Source organism: Oncorhynchus keta, chromosome 7 (assembly GCF_023373465.1).
Source record: "Oncorhynchus keta strain PuntledgeMale-10-30-2019 chromosome 7, Oket_V2, whole genome shotgun sequence".
Lineage (NCBI taxonomy): Eukaryota > Metazoa > Chordata > Actinopteri > Salmoniformes > Salmonidae > Oncorhynchus > Oncorhynchus keta.
In genome coordinates this window covers 18656315-18677739 of record NC_068427.1, presented here as the reverse complement: position 1 = coordinate 18677739, position 21425 = coordinate 18656315, and the positions used below count along the sequence as shown (strand labels likewise).

General features: G+C 46.5%; 1 protein-coding gene across 1 annotated transcript in view; it reads right to left on the bottom strand.

Moving 5' to 3' along the window:
- vwa8 (von Willebrand factor A domain containing 8) overlaps positions 1-21425 on the bottom strand; it is a 97283-nt gene that overhangs the window by 72420 nt on the left and 3438 nt on the right. The window contains exons 4-13 of the mRNA XM_052522109.1: positions 21121-21231; positions 14082-14249; positions 13816-13980; positions 13637-13686; positions 13433-13541; positions 10789-10893; positions 10533-10676; positions 2866-3000; positions 2459-2536; positions 1654-1814 (exon numbers count right to left, since the gene is read on the bottom strand). Of these exons, the coding sequence (XP_052378069.1) occupies positions 1654-1814; positions 2459-2536; positions 2866-3000; positions 10533-10676; positions 10789-10893; positions 13433-13541; positions 13637-13686; positions 13816-13980; positions 14082-14249; positions 21121-21231 (1226 nt within the window). The remainder of the gene's footprint in view (positions 1-1653; positions 1815-2458; positions 2537-2865; positions 3001-10532; positions 10677-10788; positions 10894-13432; positions 13542-13636; positions 13687-13815; positions 13981-14081; positions 14250-21120; positions 21232-21425) is intronic.

Here is a 21425-nt window from a genome sequence, read left to right as displayed (position 1 = left end):
TCCATCTCCTCCCCTTCATCTCCACTAATTGAAGTGGATTTAACAAGTGACATCAATAAGGGATCATAGCTTTCACCTGGATTCACCTGGTCAGTCTATGTTAAGAAAAGGGGAGGCAGGTAGCCTAGTGGTTAGAGCATTGGGCCAGTAACCGAATCCCCGAGCTGACAATGTAAAAATCTGTTGAACTGCCCCTGAACAAGGCGGTTAAACCCACTGCTCCCCAGTAGGCCTTCATTGTAAATAAGAATGTATTCTTAACTGACTTGCCTAGTTAAATAAAAGGTTCAATAAATACATGTTTAAAAAGAGTAGGTGTCCTTAATGTGTAAACTCAGTGTATATAAAACATAGGTAAATCATGTTTTTGACTGCACTGGGCCCTTTAACCGTGCTGAAACAGCTGCTCTTAGCTAATATGTGTTTGGAGCAGGGTTTCCATTAGCCGGTAATAGCCAGCTTTTGGCTGCAATTTTTGTTGTGGTTGAAAAGTGGATAAATCAAAATTGAGCTGGCCAATTGTCCAGGAGAAGTAAAATCCCATGGCAAAATAATGCTTTTTAGCCTATTCATTGATGGAAATACTAGTCAATGTAAATACATTTGACTTGTCGTGCTTATCGGTCTAATTTGCATCATTTGATGGAATGAATTTACAGCATACAGAGCAGAAAGTCTGTCAGACAGCAGAAGAGTTGATGCTACAGCAACTCAAACAGCACATGCATTTGCAATAGAAGGCAGGCTTCATCAGCGAGTTGCATATTAGAGCTCCCCTCTTTCTTCCCAATGGTGTTTTCCCGTTAATTGCATTATGGAACAAACATTTGCCTACTGCCTTATGCGCATTGCTGCTCTTTTAATGTGAAGAAATAATAGCTTATCAGCATGTTAAGCTAAACGTTCTGATCTGTTGCATCAGACTCATTGCTTTTTAAAAAACATCTTTATGTAACCTAGGCCTACTGATCGTATGAATTTGGGCTCAATCATCCCACAACTGTCCCAGAGTCTGTTTGGAAAAGGCTCTTTCTTTCTCGACAAGCTGAACAATAGAATAGGTCAACTTTTCTTCTATGGGGTAGAGTAGACATAGGTTAGTGATTTTGCTGTTTGAAATGTGGACAGTTATTCTAACTTCAAAGTGCGCATCAGAATTCGGTACACCGTTGCGATCCCTTGCATGTTCTGCAAATATGAACTACCATAATCTGAATGTGGTTTCTGTCATTCTGAGCACCGTGGGTGGACGACCCAATCAGGTCTAGCTAATAGAGTATGTTGAGTTTACACTTGCTTTTCCAATTATAATGTGGATAGGTCAAAATAATGAAAAACTATCCACAAAATCTATTCATTTTAAAATGTTGATTACTTCTCCTCGCCGTTATCATTCACCTGATGAAAAAACGTTTTTCTTAACATATGATAGGGGTCTCTGGTTCGCCGGTTTGCCTGTGAGGGGGTCCCTAGACAAGAAAAGGTTGAAGACCTCTTTATTAGCAGATGACTGATCTAGGACCAGTCACAGTGGCCATTAAGCTGTAATACAGTAGACATGCTATTAGTAGATGATTTGCTATATGTGAGTGTGCACGTGTTCCTGTCTGCATGTGTGTGTGTGCCTGCAACTGCGCGTAAGTGACTATGTACCTGGAGAGTACAGACAGGGTTCCCAGGTTAACTCTGTGTATGCCATCCAGCAGCAGTAGCTTGCCCTCCTGGGCAGCAGTGACCAGGGGAGAGGGTCTCCACGCTGTGTCTCCATTAGCTAACGTGTAGCGCTGCTGTAACAGGTCCCTTGCTGTCATGTCCTATAAGCAGGTGACAAAGAGAGAGATGAGGTGTTGTAATCATTGCCACTGTCTCACAAACACACAGATCCTGACAACCTATAAGCCACATATTGTTTTTAACACACACACAATCTCTCTCTCTAAGAAAACATTTTCTTTCACACACACGGCACACAGCACACAGTGAGTTATGTGAGGAACATGCTCCTGTGAAATACAGTACATTAACCCCTGGGACAGAGCCATGAGTGAGTGACCCATTACCGTGTGTCTGCTATGGAAGGGACAACTGCATGTGTGTGTGTAGTCTGAGAAAGACAGCCTTCTCTCTCAGTCAGTTATCAAGTCCATCAACGTGGAATAAAGCATGACAATCATTCATTCAAAACTCCATTATCGGACTGTTGAACATAATGTTCCCAGTTGTCTTTTGCCAAGAGGAAGATGTGGCATCTCAGTGATGCAGCTCTGGACAACTGAACCTCAGCCAAGGGGTTGTTTTCTCCAACACACACACACACACACACACACACACACACACACACACACACACACACACACACACACACACACACACACACACACACACACACACACACACACACACACACACACACACACACACACACACACACCCTCCAAATGAAGTACTGTACTCCTACCTGATAGAGCATTACAGGCTCCATGCTGTAACCCAGCATCTCAGCAAACTCTTTGGCAACCACTGACTTGCCACAACCCTGAAAACATACAAGACTCGGTCATAATGTTGTCCAGGTAGCAAACGCAAACCAACACACATTAAACGTAACTAAGCATCTTAGACGGAGGTTAGCGTGCGTGTATCAAATAAAACAATCTAATCCAATTATATTTGTCACGTAAAAAATAACAAGTAATAGAAGAGGTATAGTATGCATAGTAATAGCCTGATGTGGACACAACAGGATATACAGTATAGATAATGAATGTACTATGTCAAGAATGACTGTATTTACAAATATAAATTAGGTAGTGTCTTGGTAAAGCAGGTGAATAAATAGTATATAGCAGCAGTGTGTGTGTGTACCTTAGCCCCTATAAGGCACATGTCTTTGACTAGGTGTGACTGCACCATCTCAGCCAGGAGCTGGGCGTGGCTCGGGGTGCTGATGAATGCGGGGTTACTGTTGGGGGGGCGGGGTGCCTTGGTGCCTGCTGGGACCTGTAATCAGAGAGTATTACAGCTAATATTCTTATTGATGTCAATGTTTACTTCGCTTTGGCAACACTGACCTTGTTATTCATGACATTAAAGCATATTGAATTTCAGAGATACCGATACATATACACTGCTCAAAAAAATAAAGGGAACACTTAAACAACACAATGTAACTTCAATTCAATCACACTTCTGTGAAATCAAACTGTCCACTTAGGAAGCAACACTGATTGACAATCAATTTCACATGCTGTTGTGCAAATGGAATAGACAACAGGTTGAAATTATAGGCAATTAGCAAGACATCCCCCAATAAAGGAGTGGTTTTGCAGGTGGTGACCACAGACCACTTCTCAGTTCCTATGCTTCCTGGCTGATGTTTTGGTCACCTTTGAATGCTGGCGGTGCTTTCACTTTAGTGGTAGCATGAGACGGAGTCTACAACCCACACAAGTGGCTCAGGTAATGCAGCTCATCCAGGATGGCACATCAATGCGAGCTGTGGTAAGAAGGTTTGCTGTGTCTGTCAGCTTAGTGTCCAGAGCATGGAGGCGCTACCAGGAGACAAGCCAGTACATCAGGAGACATGGAGGAGGCCGTAGGAGGGCAACAACCCAGCAGCAGGACCGCTACCTCCACCTTTGTGCAAGGAGGAGCAGGAGGAGCACTGCCAGAGCCCTGCAAAATGACCTCCAGCAGGCCACAAATGTGCATGTGTCTGCTCAAACTTTCAGAAACAGACTCCATGAGGGTGGTATGAGGGCCCGACATCCACAGGTGGGGGTTGTGCTTACAGCCCAACACCGTGCAGGACGTTTGGCATTTGCCAGAGAACACCAAGATTGGCAAATTCGCCACTGGCGCCCTGTGCTCTTCACGGATGAAAGCAGGTCCACACTGAGCACATGACAGACGTGACAGAGTCTGGAGACGCCATGGAGAACATTCTGCTGCCTGCAACATCCTCCAGCATGACCGGTTTGGCGGTGGGTCAGTCATGGTGTGGGGTGGCATTTCTTTGGGGGGGCCGCACAGCCTTCCATGAGCTCGCCAGAGGTAGCCTGACTGTCATTAGGTACCGAGATGAGATCCTCAGACCCCTTGTGAGCCCATATGCTGGTGCGGTTGGCCCTGGGTTCCTCCGAATGCAAGACAATGCTAGACCTCATGTGGCTGGAGTGTCAGCAGTTCCTGCAAGAGGAAGGCATTGATGCTATGGACTGGCCCGCCCGTTCCCCAGACCTGAATCCAATTGAGCACATCTGGGACATCATGTCTCGCTCCATCCACCAACGCCACGTTGCACCACAGACTGTCCAGGAGTTGGCGGATGCTTTAGTCCAGGTCTGGGAGGAGAGCCCTCAGGAGACCATCCGCCACCTCATCAGGAGCATGCCCAGGCGTTGTAGGGAGGTCATACAGGCACGTGGAGGCCACACACACTACTGAGCCTCATTTTGACTTGTTTTAAGGACATTACATCAAAGTTGGATCAGCCTGTAGTGTGGTTTTCCAATTACATTTTGAGTGTGACTCCAAATCCATGTCACGACTTCTGCCGAAGTCGTTGCCTCTCCTTGTTCGGGCGGTGCTCGGCGTTACCGGTCTTCTAGCCATCATTGATCCTTTTTTCATTTTCCATTGGTTTTGTCTTGTCTTCCCACACACCTGTTTTCTATCCCATTCATCACCTGTTGTGTATTTAACCCTCTGTTTCCCCTCATGTTTTTGTCAGAGATTGATTTGTTGTCAGTGTAGTGCGATTGTTTGTATAGGTGCGCGTCGGGTCCTCGTACCCATGTTTTGTTTGTTTGTACATTTATTGTTATGGAGCATACTCTTGGAACTTTATTAAAAGACTCCATATTTACACTCCATTTGACTCTCCTGCGCCTGACTTCCCTGCCACCTATTACACCTATGCGTGACAGAATCTCTGACCAATATATATGAAGTCAGCAGGAGAAGACACTATACCCATGGACCTGGAGGAACGCGTTCAGGAACAAGCGAGGGAGCTTGACTGTATCAGCTCCGTCATGGAGCACATTGTCCAGAAAATGGATCGCTGGGGGAGACAGGGAGTTTCTCCAGCGCCACCACCACCACAACCGGAATCTCCCGTGAACGTTTTTTCCTCTCCGGAATCGAGGATCCATTTATCCCTACCTACGGGATACAACGGAGATACTGCCTGCTGCCAGGGTTTCCTCCTCAAGCTAAACTTATATCTAGCCACGGCCTCCCCAGTAACATCTGACCGTGAGAAGAGTTACGCCCTCGTCTCATGCCTCACCGGGAAAGCCCGGGAATGGGCCAGCGCTGTGTGTAGAAGGGAGGATGCGACGTTGGACCATTTTGAGGAGTTCACCCTCCAATTCCGGATAGTATTCGATCACCCACCTGAAGGCAAAGCAGCGGGTGAGCTCCTCTATCATCTGAGGCAGGAGACTAGGAGTGCACAGGATTTTGCTTTGGAGTTTAGGACCTTGGCTGCCGGCGCTGGATGGAGTGACAGGGCCCTGATCGACCATTACCGTTGTAGTCTACGCGAGGACGTCCGTCGGGAGCTGGCCTGTAGAGACACCACCCTCACCTTCGACCAGCTGGTGGACATGTCCATCAAGCTGGACAACATGCTGGCTACTCGTGGACGTCTAGATCGGGGTCTGGTTGTTCCATCCTCCCACACCCTCTCTCCCGAACCTATGGAATTGGGAGGGATGGTGCGCAGGGAGACCGGAGGGGGTTCCCGCTCGAGCACCATTCATGGTCGCAGAGGGCACACTGCTGGTCGGTGCCGGGTTTATTCCTCTGGGAATAGAGAGGGCAGGCAGGGCATTCTGGCGTCACCCCAGGTGAGTAGGCACCATTCTCATCCAGAGCCCTCTGCTGCACTAATGTTTGTCTCTGTCTCTTTTCCTGATTTTTCACTGCATTCCCAGTATAAGGCGCTAGTAGATTCAGGTGCGGCTGGGAATTTCATTAATAAAAGTCTAGCTCATAGTTTAGGGATCCCTATTGTTCCTGTGGATATGCCTATCCCTATTCATGCCTTAGATAGTCGACCATTAGGGTCAGGGTTTATCAGGGAGGTTACCGCACCTTTGTGTATGATAACGCAGGAGGGTCACAAGGAGAAGATTAGTCTTTTCCTTATTGATTCTCCTGCGTATTCTGTGGTGCTAGGCCTACCCTGGTTAGTTTGTCATAACCCCACTGTTTCTAGGCCACAGAGGGCTCTCACGGGGTGGTCGCGAGAATGCTCAGGTAGGTGTTTAGGGGTTTCCGTTGGTGCTACTACGGTGGAAAGTCCGGACCAGGTCTCCACCGTGCGCATTCCCCCCGAATATGCCGATTTGGCTCTCGCCTTCTGTAAAAAGAAGGCAACTCAATTACCACCCCATCGACGGGGGGGATTGTGCGATAGATTTCCTGGTAGATGCTGCATATCCCAAGAGTCACGTGTATCCCCTGTCGCAAGCGGAGACGGAGGCTATGGAGACATATGTCTCTGAATCCCTGCATCAGGGGTTCATTCAGCCATCCATTTCACCCGTCTCCTCAAGTTTCTTTTTTGTGAAGAAAAAGGATGGCGATTTACGCCCGTGCATTGATTATCGAGGTCTTAATAAAATCACAGTGAAATATAGCTACCCGCTACCTCTGATCAATACGGTTATTGAGTTAATGCACGGGGCACGTTTTTTCACAAAATTGGATCTCAGGAGTGCGTACAATCTGGTGCGTATTAAGAAGGGTGATGAGTGGAAGACTGCATTTAGCACTACCTCAGGTCATTATGAGTACCTGGTCATGCCATATGGGTTGATGAATGCTCCATCAGTTTTCCAATCATTTGTAGATGAGATCTTCAGGGACATGCACGGGCAGGGTGTAGTGGTGTATATCGATGATATTCTGATATACTCTGCTACACGCGCCGAGCATGTGTCCCTGGTGCACAGGGTGCTTGGTCGCCTGTTGGAAATGCTTGTTTTTCCAACAATCCATCTCCTTCCTAGGGCATCGGATTTCCACTTCAGGAGTGGAGATGGAGAGCGACCGCATTACAGCCGTGCGTAATTGGCCGACTCCAACCACGGTAAAGGAGTTGCAGCGTTTTTTGGGGTTTTCCAATTACTACCGGGGGTATATCCGGGGTTTTGGTCAGGTGGCAGCTCCCATTACCTCACTGCTAAAGGGGGGCCCGGTGCGCTTGCAGTGGTCGGCTGAGGCGAACAGGGCTTTTGAGCACCTGAAGACTCTGTTTACCTCGGTGCCCGTGCTGGCTCATCCGGATCCCTCTTTGCCATTCATAGTGGAGGTGGACGCATCCGAAGCTGGGATAGGAGCAGTGCTCTCTCAGCGTCCGGGTACGCCACTGAAGCTTCGCCCCTGTGCTTTCTTTTCGAAGAAGCTCAGCCCAGTGGAGCGAAACGATGATGTGGGGAACCGAGAGCTGTTAGCTGTCGTAGAAGCCGTGAAGGTGTGGAGGCATTGGCTTGAGGGGGCTAAACACCCTTTTCTCATCTGGACTGACCACCGCAATCTGGAGTTCATCCGGCAGGCGAAGAGATTGAATCCTCGCCAGGCAAGGTGGGCCATATTTTTCACTCGTTTTGTGTTTACTCCTTTACTTCCTTACAGACCAGGCTCCCAGAACGTTAAGGCAGACACATTGTCTCGGCTGTATGACACAGAGGAGCGGTCCATGGATCCCACTCCCATACTCCCAGCTTCGTGTCTGGTGGCGCCGGTAGTGTGGGAGCTGGACGTGGACATTGAGCGGGCGTCACGTGCAGAGCCTTCTCCCCCTGAGTGTCCAGCTGGTCGTCTGTACGTTCCGTCTGCTGTCCGCGACCGATTGATATATTGGGCTCACACGTCACCCTCCTCTGGTCATCCTGGGATAGGTCGGACGATGCGCTGTCTTGAAGGAAGGTACTGGTGGCCCACTTTAGCTAAGGATGTGAGGATTTATGTTTCTTCCTGTTCGGTGTGCGCCCAGTGCAAGGCTCCTAGACACCTGCCCAGAGGTAAGCTACAACCTCTAACTGTTCCTCAACGGCCATGGTCGCACCTGTCGGTGGATTTTTTGACTGATCTTCCACCTTCACAGGGTTACACCACGATCCTGGTCGTTGTGGATCGGTTTTCAAAGTCCTGTCGTCTCCTCCCTTTGCCCGGTCTCCCTACGGCCTTACAAACTGCAGAGGCCCTGTTTACACACGTTTTCCGGCACTATGGAGTGCCTGAGGATATAGTGTCTGATCGGGGTCCCCAGTTCACATCAAGGGTCTGGAAGGCGTTCATGGAGCGTCTGGGGATCTCGGTTAGTCTTACCTCAGGTTTTCACCCTGAGAGTAATGGGCAGGTGGAGAGAGTTAACCAGGATGTGGGTAGGTTTCTGCGGTCTTATTGCCAGGATCGGCCGGGGGAGTGGGCGAAGTTCGTGCCCTGGGCAGAGATGGCTCAGAACTCGCTACGTCACTCCTCCACTAACCTTACTCCCTTTCAATGTGTATTAGGATATCAGCCGGTTCTGGCTCCTTGGCATCAGAGCCAGACTGAGGCCCCTGCGGTGGACAATTGGTTTCGGCACGCTGAGGAAACCTGGGAGGCAGCCCACGTCCACCTTCAGCGTGCCATAAGGTGCCAGAAAATTGGCGCAGACCGTCGCCGCAGTGAGGCCCCAGTGTTCGCACCAGGGGACAGGGTCTGGCTCTCGACCCGAAACCTGCCCCTTCGCCTGCTCTGCCGGAAGCTGGGTCCGCGGTTTGTGGGGCCGTTTAAAGTCCTGAGGAGAGTGAACGAGGTATGTTATAGGTTACAACTACCCACTCATTACCGTATTAATCCCTCGTTCCATGTGTCTCTCCTCAGGCCGGCGGTGGCTGGCCCGCTCCAGGAGGCTGAAGTGCGTGATGTTCCTCCGCCTCCTCTAGACATCGAGGGGGTTCCGGCGTACTCTGTTCGATCCATTTTGGATTCGAGACGTCGGGCGAGGGGCCTTCAGTACCTCGTGGACTGGGACGGGTACGGGCCGGAGGAGAGATGCTCGGTTCCGGTGGAGGACGTGTTAGATCTTTCCATGTTATCAGAATTCCACCGTCTCCATCCGGATCGCCCTGCGCCTCGCCCTCCGGGTCGTCCCCGAGGCCGGTGTCGACGCGCAGCTGGAGCCGTGCGTCAGGGGGGGTACTGTCACGACTTCTGCCGATGTCGTTGACTCTCCTTGTTCGGGCGGTGCTCGCCGTTCGACGTCACCGGTCTTCTAGCCATCATTGATCCTTTTTTCATTTTCCATTGGTTTTGTCTTGTCTTCCCACACACCTGTTTTCTATCCCATTCATCACCTGTTGTGTATTTAACCCTCTGTTTCCCCTCATGTTTTTGTCAGAGATTGATTTGTTGTCAGTGTAGTGCGATTGTTTGTATAGGTGCGCGTCGGGTCCTCGTACCCATGTTTTGTTTGTTTGTACATTTATTGTTATGGAGCATACTCTTGGAACTTTATTAAAAGACTCCATATTTACACTCCATTTGACTCTCCTGCGCCTGACTTCCCTGCCACCTATTACACCTATGCGTGACAATCCAGAACTCCATGAGTTGATAAATTTGATTTCCATTGATCATTTTTGTGTGATTTTGTTGTCAGCACATTCAACTATGTAAAGAAAAAAGTATTTAATAAGAATATTTCATTTATTCAGATCTAGGATGCGTTATTTTAGTGTTCCCTATTTTTTTGAGCAGTGTATATATATATATATATATATATAAAATATATAATTTATATAATTTAGATGAAGATCAGATCAAATTCTATAACCAATTTATGCAGAAATCCAGGTGATTCCAAAGGGTTCACAGTATTTTTCTTGACACACACACACACACACACACACACACACACACACACACACACACACACACACACACACACATAGTGCATTCGGAAAGTATTCAAACACCTGGACTTTTTCCACATTTTGTTCCACCTTATTCTAAAATGGATGAATTTGTTTTTCCCCTCAATAGGACCGAATGCACTGTATATATATAGAGAGAGAGAAAGAGAAAAATAAAGAGAAAACGAGAGAGATGAATACAGTAATGCTAAAGAAAATAGAGAGTTCAAATTAACTAGAAAAACAACCAGATATCATCAGATATTTCACATCAACACACACCATCTTTAATCCATATTACATACTTCTCTTTCTCTCATAATCCGGCAGATATGGGGCCTCACAGAAGATCAAACACAAACACACACACTTCCAGGGTCCCACATGAGAGTTCAAACACACAACAAAAAAGAGCTTTCAAAGAACTGCAGATAACGCCACCATTCTCACTGACCAGGCGACTTGGAACTGAGGACCAAAGCCATATACCGTCTAGTAGATGGCTGTGGACCCGAACATCTCTTTCAACTCTGGTATGTCATTCCTCCAAACCCCACACTGCCCCAGTAGTCAGCCTTCTCTACAGAATGGTTCACAATCACAAAGGGGTTGTGTTACCTGGAAGGTGATGTCCTTGTCTGTGATGCGGACTGTGACGTCAGCCTGGGCTCCCGCCTGGCCGGGCTGCTCTGTGTTCGCTGGCACCACCTTCAGGACAGCACTGGAAGCCGGCTGCTGACACGTGTCCAGCAACTCAAACCTCTGGAGAGAGACGACAACAGTCAGCTGTGTGTGTGTGTGTGTGTGTGTGTGTGTGTGTGTGTGTGTGTGTGTGTGTGTGTGTGTGTGTGTAACTGTGCATGCGTGTTCTTACACTAAGAACCCCCTCCACGGCGGTGCAGCCCTCCTTTCCCAACATGGCTTGGTAGGGGTAGAGCCTCTGCACGAGCTGCTGGGACGACAGCATGGGAAAATGCTCCTGGAAGCACACAGGAACAGGGAAAGGGTTGGTTGGTTGGTTGGTTGAAACTGAATATACAGTACCAGTCAAAAGTTTGGACACACCTACTCATTCGAGGGTTGTTCTTTATTTGTACTATTTTCTACATTGTAGAATAATAGTGAAGACATCAAAACTATGAAATAACACTTATGGAATCAAGTGTTAAACAAATCAAAATATATGTTATATTTGGGGCCTCCCGGGTGGCGCAGTGGTCTAAGGCACTGCATTGGGTTTCGAGCCCAGGCTCTGCCGCAGCCGGCCGCGACCGGGAGGCCCATGGGGCGGCACACAATTGGCCCAGCGTCATCCGGGTTAGGCCGGCAGGGATATCCTTGTCTCATCGCGCACTAGTGACTCCTGCGGCGGGCTGGGCGCAGTGCACGCTGACCAGGTTGCTAGGTGTACGGTATTTCCTCCGACACATAAATAATAAATAAATATGTTATATTTGAGATTCTTCAAAGTAGCCACCCTTTGCATTGATGACAGCTTTGCGCATTCTCTCAACTAGCTCAATGATGTAGTCACCTCAAATGCATTTCAATTAGTGTCTTGTTAAAAGTTAATTTGTGGAATTTTTTTCCTTCTTAATGCGTTTGAGCCAATCAATTGTGTTGTGACAAGGTAGGGGTGGTATACAGAAGGTAGCCCTATTTGGTAAAAGACCAAGTCCATATTATGGAAATAACTTTGAAAGTTTCTGCAAGTGCAGTCGCAAAAACCATCAAGCGCAATGATGAAACTGGCTCTCATGAGGTTCGCCACAGGAAAGGAAGACCCAGAGTTACCTCTGCTGCAGAGGATAAGTTCATAAGCGTTAACTGAAACTCAAATTGCAGCCCAAATAAAATGCTTCATATTTAAAGTAAGACACATCTCAACATCCATTATTCAGAGGAGACTGTGTGAATCAGGCCTTCATGGTGGAATTGCTGCAAAGAAACCACTACTAAAAGACGTGCTGATGGAGTGCTGCATCAGATGACCTGGCCTCCACAATCACCCGACCTCAAACCAATCAAGATGGTTTGGATGAGTTGGACCGCAGAGTGAAGGAAAAGCAGCCAACAAGTGCTCAGCATATGGTGAAGCTGGTTGAGAGAATGCACGATATTGGCAAAGCCATCATCAAGGCTAATGGTGGCTACTAAAATATATTTGTTTAACACTTTTTTGGTTACTACATGATTCCATATGTGTTATTTCATTGTTTTGATGTCTTCAGTATTATGTAGAAAATAGTAAAAAATAAAGAAAAATCCTTGAATGAATGTCCAAACTTTTGACTGGTAGTGTAAATTGCCTAAATAATTGATTGATAAGTTGGTTGACTTATTGTCTAATTGATTGATCGTTTGGTGGGTGAATTGACTCTTAATAATGTGGAGGAGTAGACCCATACCAAGGATATCTGTCAAGCAGCTCTATGTCCTCAATCCCTTGTCCCTCACCTCTACATCCATTTCCCTCCAGACGTTTCTCAAAACTACTGGAAGAGCAGGAGGCGGGTTGTCCCCAGAGAAGTCAGGCAGACCAAGGCTAGCCCTATACCCTCACTCCTCTCCTCCCCCTCCTTCATGCTTCTCTCAGCAGTCCCTCCAGTGGTCTTACCAGTACTGTGAGAGCAGGAGGCAGGTTGTCCACAGGGAAGTCAGGCAGACCAAGGCTAGCCCTATACCCTCACTCCTCTCCTCCCCCTCCTTCATGCTTCGCTCATCCCTCCCTCCCTCCAGTGGTCTTACCAGTACTGTGAGAGCAGGAGGCAGGTTGTCCCCAGAGAAGTCAGGCAGACCAAGGCTAGCCCTATACCCTCACTCCTCTCCTCCCCCTCCTTCATGCTTCGCTCATCCCTCCCTCCCTCCAGTGGTCTTACCAGTACTGTGAGAGCAGGAGGCAGGTTGTCCCCAGAGAAGTCAGGCAGACCAAGGCTAGCCCTATACCCTCACTCCTCTCCTCCCCCTCCTTCATGCTTCTCTCATCCCTCCCTCCAGTGGTCTTACCAGTACTGTGAGAGCAGGAGGCGGGTTGTCCCCAGAGAAGTCAGGCAGACCAAGGCTAGCACTATACCCTCACTCCTCTCCTCCCCCTCCTTCATGCTTCTCTCATCCCTCCCTCCAGTGGTCTTACCAGTACTGTGAGAGCAGGAGGCAGGTTGTCCCCAGAGAAGTCAGGCAGACCAAGGCTAGCCCTATACCCTCACTCCTCTCCTCCCCCTCCTTCATGCTTCTCTCAGCAGTCCCTCCAGTGGTCTTACCAGTACTGTGAGAGCAGGAGGCAGGTTGTCCCCAGAGAAGTCAGGCAGACCAAGGCTAGCCCTATACCCTCACTCCTCTCCTCCCCCTCCTTCATGCTTCTCTCATCCCTCCCTCCAGTGGTCTTACCAGTACTGTGAGAGCAGGAGGCAGGTTGTCCCCAGAGAAGTCAGGCAGACCAAGGCTAGCCCTATACCCTCACTCCTCTCCTCCCCCTCCTTCATGCTTCGCTCATCCCTCCCTCCCTCCAGTGGTCTTACCAGTACTGTGAGAGCAGGAGGCAGGTTGTCCCCAGGGAAATCAGGCAGACCAAGGTTGGATGACTCCTGGGAGCAGAGAGTGGTGGCAAACGACAGCAGCTGCGACACCCTGAGATACAAAGAGACAACACAGCACACGTATTAGGCTATTGCTAAATTATAACTCTGTTCAAAGTTGTACAGCATTAGTGTGTGTGTCTTTACCTCTCGGCAGGCACGTTTGGTCCAACAACGTACAGGATTTCCAACTGATCCTGAGAGAGAAGAAATAGGAAGTAATCAGACACGACACTGGTGCTTCAAAGTGTTTCTCCTTCTTACCCACATCTGTAATTAATATAGCCCGTAGGATAGGCTAGTTGATCTGGGATCGTTGCTCTAACCTTGAAGGGTAGGTAGTAGATGTCTCTGGCTTGGAAGCGGGATCGGAGGGGCGGGTCCAAAGGGTTGCCTTTGTACCGGGGGACAGGAAGTCCCAGGGCGATGACCCGGAAGTCCTCGCTCACACGCACAATCTGCCACGCATCCAGCTCCTCTTTAGTGTGCTCCTGCAGGGGACAGGGTTAAATCAACTGCCTTTGTACGCTGGGGCAGCACACGTTGCTCAATACGCCCACACACAGCTGACACATACACACACAGGTCTCACCGTCAGTAGTTTGTCGTAGCGCTGGTAGGACATGAGGAAGCGTCCGTCCTCCAGCTGCATCTCTCGGTTCTCCAGCAGGTTGTTCAGAACCGGGAGAACGTTCCTCTCCGCTTTCTCCAGCCCCTCTAGAACCAGGATCCTGCCCTCTGTCGCTGCCCTCACCGCACACTGCAATACAACTTTAGTTATACAATACACACAGACACTGTAAAACGATGCAAATTACATGTGATGAACTGGTTTTATTGGTTGATCGATTGACTGCTTTGTTGATGAGTTGATTGACACACATCAGGCTAACAGGACTATTCCCTGAATCCCTGTGTATCTGCAAGCACTACTACCTCTGCTTGTCCTTCCCAACCCATGTTCCAATATCGACATTACTACGTAAAAGTTTACCCTTATCTTTATAGTCAAACAACACAGACCTACCATAATGCTTTCCTAAGAATGGCCTTCTGGGTCAAAACAGTCTGGCTATTTTAACACAGGCTATATTCTACCCTAACCAGACGTGTGATAGGTCTATTGTGTTAAGAAGATAAAACTGTGCGAGTGTGTGTGTGTGTGTGTGTGTGTGTGTGTGTGTGTGTGTGTGTGTGTGTGTGTGTGTGTGTGTGTGTGTGTGTGTGTTTGTGTGTCTGTGTGTGTGTGTGTAGGCAAATCAAACAGCTCTGACGTCAAAGGCAAGAAACTTTAGCCATCTGGGCCGACCACAGAGCGATGTTGCCATATAATTAGGTTTACATGTAAATACACGGCCCGGGTCTCTGGGAAGAGCAACCATAAAAACTATAGCTGGAACCAGATGACTATATATAAACCATTGGTCCATTTTCAGCCCAGAGGACACTGTAATCAGATAATTGGTAGAAATGTGGAGTGACGCAGGATGGCGAGAGGACGCAAAACCATAAGCAGGCCTTGTGTGTGTGTTGTGTGTGTGTGTGTTGTGCTGGGTTTGGGTTAGATACAGAAGAGGACGACATGGTTGGAAGAGAAAGAAAAACATCCCTCAAAATACTTTCTCTGGCTTTTTATAATAAGAACCCCACAGAGCAATGGGACTGTTGCCTTGCGTTGGACATGGCCTGGAAGCTGGAGAAAAGACACAAGAGAACTGGCTAGCTAGTAGCTGGAGTTGACTTGATAGCTACAGGTAACTGCCCAAATAAAGGAAACTGCAAAATAAAATGTCTTAACAGGGTGTTGGGCCACCTTGAGCCAGAACAGCTTCAACGTATCTGGACATAAATTCTACTAGTGTCTGGAACTCTATTGGAGGGTTGCGACACCATTCTTCCACAAGAAATTCCATCATTTGGTGTTTTGTTGATGGTGGTGGAAAACACTGTCTCAGACACCTCTCCAGAATCTCCCATAAGTGTTTAATTGGTTTGAGATCTGGTGACTGAGACAGACATGGCATATGGTTTACTTCATTTTCATACTCATCAAAACATTCAGTAACCACTTATACCTTGTAGATCAGGACATTTTCATCCTATGTGAGTATAGCCATGGTAGACAAAATAATGGCTTGCCCAGCATTTTTATACATGACCCTAAGCATGATGGGATGTTAAATGCTTAATTAACTCAGGAACCACACCTGTGTGGAAGCACCTGCTTTCAATAGACTTTGTACCCCTCATTTACTAAGTGTTTCCATTATTTTGGTGGTTACCTGTAGATCTGGGGGTTAGGCTATGTCACAGGAAGCAGGAACAAAAAGTTCCTTGATTCTTAGAGAAAGTCTTACTTGAAACTGAAATGGTACGGTAGCACTCAATATTCTAAATAACCCATAATCGACTCCAGCCACTCCGTTCCTGTTGTCATGCCATAGAATAAGCTAAAGCACAAGGCTAGGGCATTCATTGGTCCAACTAGGTCATTATTGAAGGTGAGATTCCAATCACTGTAATGATGTCTATTTGCAGATTGACTAGCCTCCTGGGTTGGAGGATGTTTAATATAATTAGAGTTGGACCTGATTTCAAAGGACCAGGTTGGTTTTTTTGGGATCAAAAAGGGACTTAGGTGGTTGGCAGGGAGGGGGCGAGGTATGTGGCGTAGCTGAATTTGAGAGAATATTTGAGCGGCCCCCATCTAGATGGTGTAGAGAAATGTTTGCAATTTTAAGCCAATTTCCTGCAATTCCACATTTCCAAAAATGTCCCAATTTCAATTACGATCTTGTCTCATCACTGCAATTCCCCAACGGGCTCGGTAGAGGTGAAAGTGGAGTCATGCGTCCTGCGAAACATGACCCGCCTAACCACGCTCCTTCTCACCCGCCAGCCGCACCAATGTGTCAGAGGAAACACCGTTCAACTGGGTACCGTGAACTGCCTGCAGGCACCCGGCCCTCCACAAGAACTTGCTAGGACGTGATGAGCCAAGTAAAGCCCCCGCCCAACCCTCCCCTAACCCGAACGTCGCTGGGCCAATGGGACACCCGTCAACGGCTGGTTGTGGCACAGTCCGTGAATGAACCCGGGGCTGTAGTAACGCCTTAGACCGCTGCGCCACTCGGGAGGGCCTCTTCCACACATTTCTCCAGATTTTTTTGCAGTTTTAAAACAAATTTCCTGCGATTTAACATTGTTAGTTCTCAAAGATTATATTATTTAAAAAATGATATTAGTCCATTATCTTTTCTACATACTTTATATCTTAAAGCATTTTTATGCCGGAAATATATTTTAAAAAATAACACTAAGAAAACACCAATTGGGCTTAGGTGGCCCAATAAAATGCTTAGGTGGCCCAATAAAATGCTTAGGTGGCCCAATATAATGCTTAGGTGGCCCAATATAATGCTTAGGTGGCCCAATATAATGCTCAGGTGGCCCAATAAAATGCTCAGGTGGCCCAATAAAATGCTTAGGTGGCCCAATATAATGCTTAGGTGGCCCAATATAATGCTTAGGTGGCCCAATATAATGCTTAGGTGGCCCAATAAAATGCTTAGGTGGCCCAATAAAATGCTTAGGTGGCCCAATAAAATACTTAGGTGGCCCAATAAAATGCTCAGGTGGCCCAATAAAATGCTCAGGTGGCCCAATAAAATGCTCAGGTGGCCCAATAAAATGCTTAGGTGGCCCAATAAAATGCTTAGGTGGCCCAATAAAATGCTTAGGTGGCCCAATAAAATGCTTAGGTGGCCCAATAAAATGCTTAGGTGGCCCAATAAAATGCTCAGGTGGCCCAATAAAATGCTCAGGTGGCCCAATAAAATGCTCAGGTGGCCCAATAAAATGCTCAGGTGGCCCAATAAAATGCTCAGGTGGCCCAATAAAATGCTCAGGTGGCCCAATAAAATGCTCAGGTGGCCCAATAAAATGCTTAGGTGGCCCAATAAAATGCTCAGGTGGCCCAATAAAATGCTCAGGTGGCCCAATAAAATGCTTAGGCGGCCCGCCCAAGGATTTCAATGGTAGAAGAATCTCTGGGGACAGTGATTATTTCCAGCCCTGGATCTATATTAGATGCTGACTACAAGGATGTTGAATTGGAGGAGTCTATTAGTGAGAGAAGAGAGGGAAGAGGAGAGGGGAGAGCAGATGGGTTGACACACAAAGCCTGAATATAGGTCTCCAAATGAGCGCAAGGCCCACAGGAATACACTGATGCTCTTATCAACACACCCTTCTGCTAGTACCCAATCCTGACAGAAAACCAGTTTTATGCATCCCGATCCACACACACACACACACACACACACACACACACACACACACACACACACACACACACACACACACACACACACACACACACACACACACACACACACACACACACACACACACACACACACACACACACACACACACACACAAATCTAGCCAAAACAGCCATTGCTGAAGTAAATGACTTATTTGTGAATAATGTTGACACCAATTAGCTCAATCCATAATGGTGCAGCTATTCAGCACATGTTGCCATGGGAACAATGGAAACCTGTTTTCTCTTTGATGGGATGGATGCTGGCCAGTGGGGAAGCGGGGGAGGAGAGGAGGTAGAAACACTAATCCTGGTTGCTTTGTTTTCATTGGAGGAAGAAGAAGAGGAGGAGGAGAGGAGTAGGCCACAAAAGCATCATTGCTCTGCCTCTTCCTGCAGCAATTTGATCCTTGCAGCAAATTATACATTTTACATATTGTCTAGACTCTAGTTGAATAAAGTAGGCCGCAAAAATGAATTATTGCAGGATGGGTGATGTCTTCCCTGATTGAATGGCCCTCGGATCAATCATCGAGGGTCTATCATCTGAACCCCAGGGAGAGGATGATCCGAGGGCTTCCCCTGGGGGAATCACTGCAGTTTATTAACACCCTGTCTCCATGGTTACCCAGCTGACTGTTTCTAGGCAGAGTAGAGACCAGTGGATGAGTGTCTACAGGGCTTGACATTAACATTTTGATTGTCCCCCCCAAAAGAAGATCTGTAACACAAATGGGCCAAAAAGAGAACTGAAAATGGTTTTGTATGATACAAGGAACCACTTTACAAAATAAAATGTATTATCATCATTCAAATGTAGGCGACCCTCTTTCTATTGGCATTTTTGCATATTCAAGCCGGTCTCAAAATACAACACTGCCCCTTTAATTCTCTCCTGGAGGCTGGTTGGCCACCCTTCATATCCTACAAAACATCACAATTACAACCATATACTTTTTTATTTCTTTATAAAATAATTCCTCATTCAATAAATCAGGGATCAAATGGCTAAAGTAGGCTACCGGTACTTCAAAACAAGATAACTAACTAAGATATGAAACCCAGCTTTCCAAAGGTCAGATTTATTTGTCAGCTCCCAATATTGAGCGCTGGAGAGATGGTAGGCCTATGTAGCATTGATTTAATAAGGCACCTGTTCATCAACTGCTCCTTGGCAGGGGCAATTGTCTGGGGCCAAGTTAACCTTCCCTTTCATGTAAGAAAGTCATGACCATCATGCTTTTAGTGAAAGAGGATAATTTTCTACATGTGAGTTTGACCAATTCCCCTTGCTTAAGGGCATCCTTCCCGTGAGAATTTCTATGTAGAAGGACAGAAGCTCAATTCTGGTGACTTTTTAAAAGGACAATTCTACTCCAAAATTAATGAAAATAAAATTATGCTGACACCATCTAAAATATAATTTCCACATCCAGAAATGGGTCAAATAACAGAATGGAGTTTGTCCAGCTGCATTTACCCCACTGGACACAACATCCTGATTATTATTATTTTATTATAAAAATGAATATATAAATGAATATTATTCCCTATAATTTTTGTATAGATATTTTTAACATTTACTAAAAACTAAGTGTTAATGTCGAGCCCTGAAGTCTATATGCATCCTCTTATGCATCTCATTGAACCAGCATCTTATTTGGGTCAGGTTGAGAGATATTATTTTAAAAAAGATGGATGTAATTATAAGGGACATGTATTGGTTTACCCAAAAAATATATCATTTGAACTGGGAAAATTTCAGGTCTGCTGAGCGCAAACATGAACGTTGCGCATTTACTGTGAACACTGAGGCTGTACCCGCTTTAAGTTACAGTAGCCTACTTGATCATAATGTAGGCCTACCAGAGTGGCCTACCATCAAAACAATGGAGAAAATGCATCCCATAACATTTTACGACGCAGTGCAGTTCTAAGTGAATGGCACAGATCCATATATGGCAATGGTCTATTTGCAAATAGGCCCACTGCAGCTCTGATTGGTTATGCTGTGCGGGTCTGTGTAGAGTATGGGCTGAGTCGAGCCTATCATTGCAACAGAATCCTACACTGGTGCGTTCTGCCTACAACAAAAAATCTTGCATAGCTAGTTTTGCATACTAAGTGTTGCATAGTTTGTTCTGTTTCAGTATGTTGCATTGAAAGTGGCTAATACTGCGTTGATTCAATCACAGTTCCCACAGTAAAGGGAAACGTTGATAGTGTTAACTAAGGGGAAAAACTCTAGAAAGTTGAAGTTCAATCTCTGAGCGGGCTGATATTTCTTCAGCATGGCAGTCCTGGGGAGCTACGCGCCTGCGCACAGCTTAGCGGGAACATTGGTGACAAGTCAGTAATAACATGTCCGCATAAATTCTATCCAATCTTCATGAAATCATTGATACTGCTTTCAGATGGCAGATGTATGAGCTAGCTAGCTCACCAGCTCACAGAATGGACTGTGTCCTGGTGGATCTCACTGATCATTAGATGGTTAGTGTAGAATAGGGATGGAGGGAAAATCGATACAGTAGAGTATCGCAATATTATGTTGATTCTATGACTACAAGTATCGATTCTCTAAAAAGGCAGTTATTAAGGTTGGCTAGCGCTAGTCGGTTGTACCTGCACCAAAACGTTGGTATTTCTCCTCCTATAGTTTGGCCTCAAACTTCCTTTTAAAATGGCTAGCGAACATGTTTTCAGCACTTTTATTTCAATGACTGATCAAAATGTTTTTATTTTGGCTCTCTTTCGACCCTCTGCAGCAGACATAGTGAGCAATATGTTTGGAACATCGAATCCCTATAAAATAGCAGTATCGAATCGCAATACATATACAATTGTGATAAATCGTGATACATAGAGAATTGCAATACATATCGTATAGGCACCTAAGCTTGCAATACATATCGTATATGCACCTAAGCATCATGATATAGTATCGTGTGGTCCCTGGCAATTCCCAGCCCAAGTGTAGAACCAAGCCACAAATAAACCAACCAGGAAAGGAGTCTTTATATTGACAGCAGCTTATCTAACCAGTGCTGCTGGAGAGTGGAGCTTTGATCATTGAGGTGCTCTCATCGGAAACCAACAAATGACTGCTGTTTTTAACAAGAAAGCGTATAACCATCAGCATGTAGCTGCAATGACAAAAGACTAAATGTCTTAATGTTCACACCACTGACATATCTGACCAATGTTTTAAAACACCTTTGCAGAACTTCACATTGATAGCTATATAGTGCATACAGATAGATTGACGGACGGATGGGCTGACGGACATAGGAACGGTACTCACCTGGTCTATGTAAAAGGCTGTTCCAGATCGTATCTCTCTTCTTTGTTTGAGATCTGTCTCTGTAGTGTCTCTGGACAGAGCTACATACTCCACCTCCCTCTTAGTCAGCTCCTAACCAATCAGGGAAGTCAACACAACACTTTAGAACACTTCCTAATACTAGAGTACTCCATAACACTTTAAAAACACTCAATAATGCTGTACAGTGTATACTTGTACTAATAGTAATTAGTTATCACATAGCTTTTGATAGTTTATTGCATGGTAATAGTAACTTATATTACTAGTAATAGTAACTATAGCGC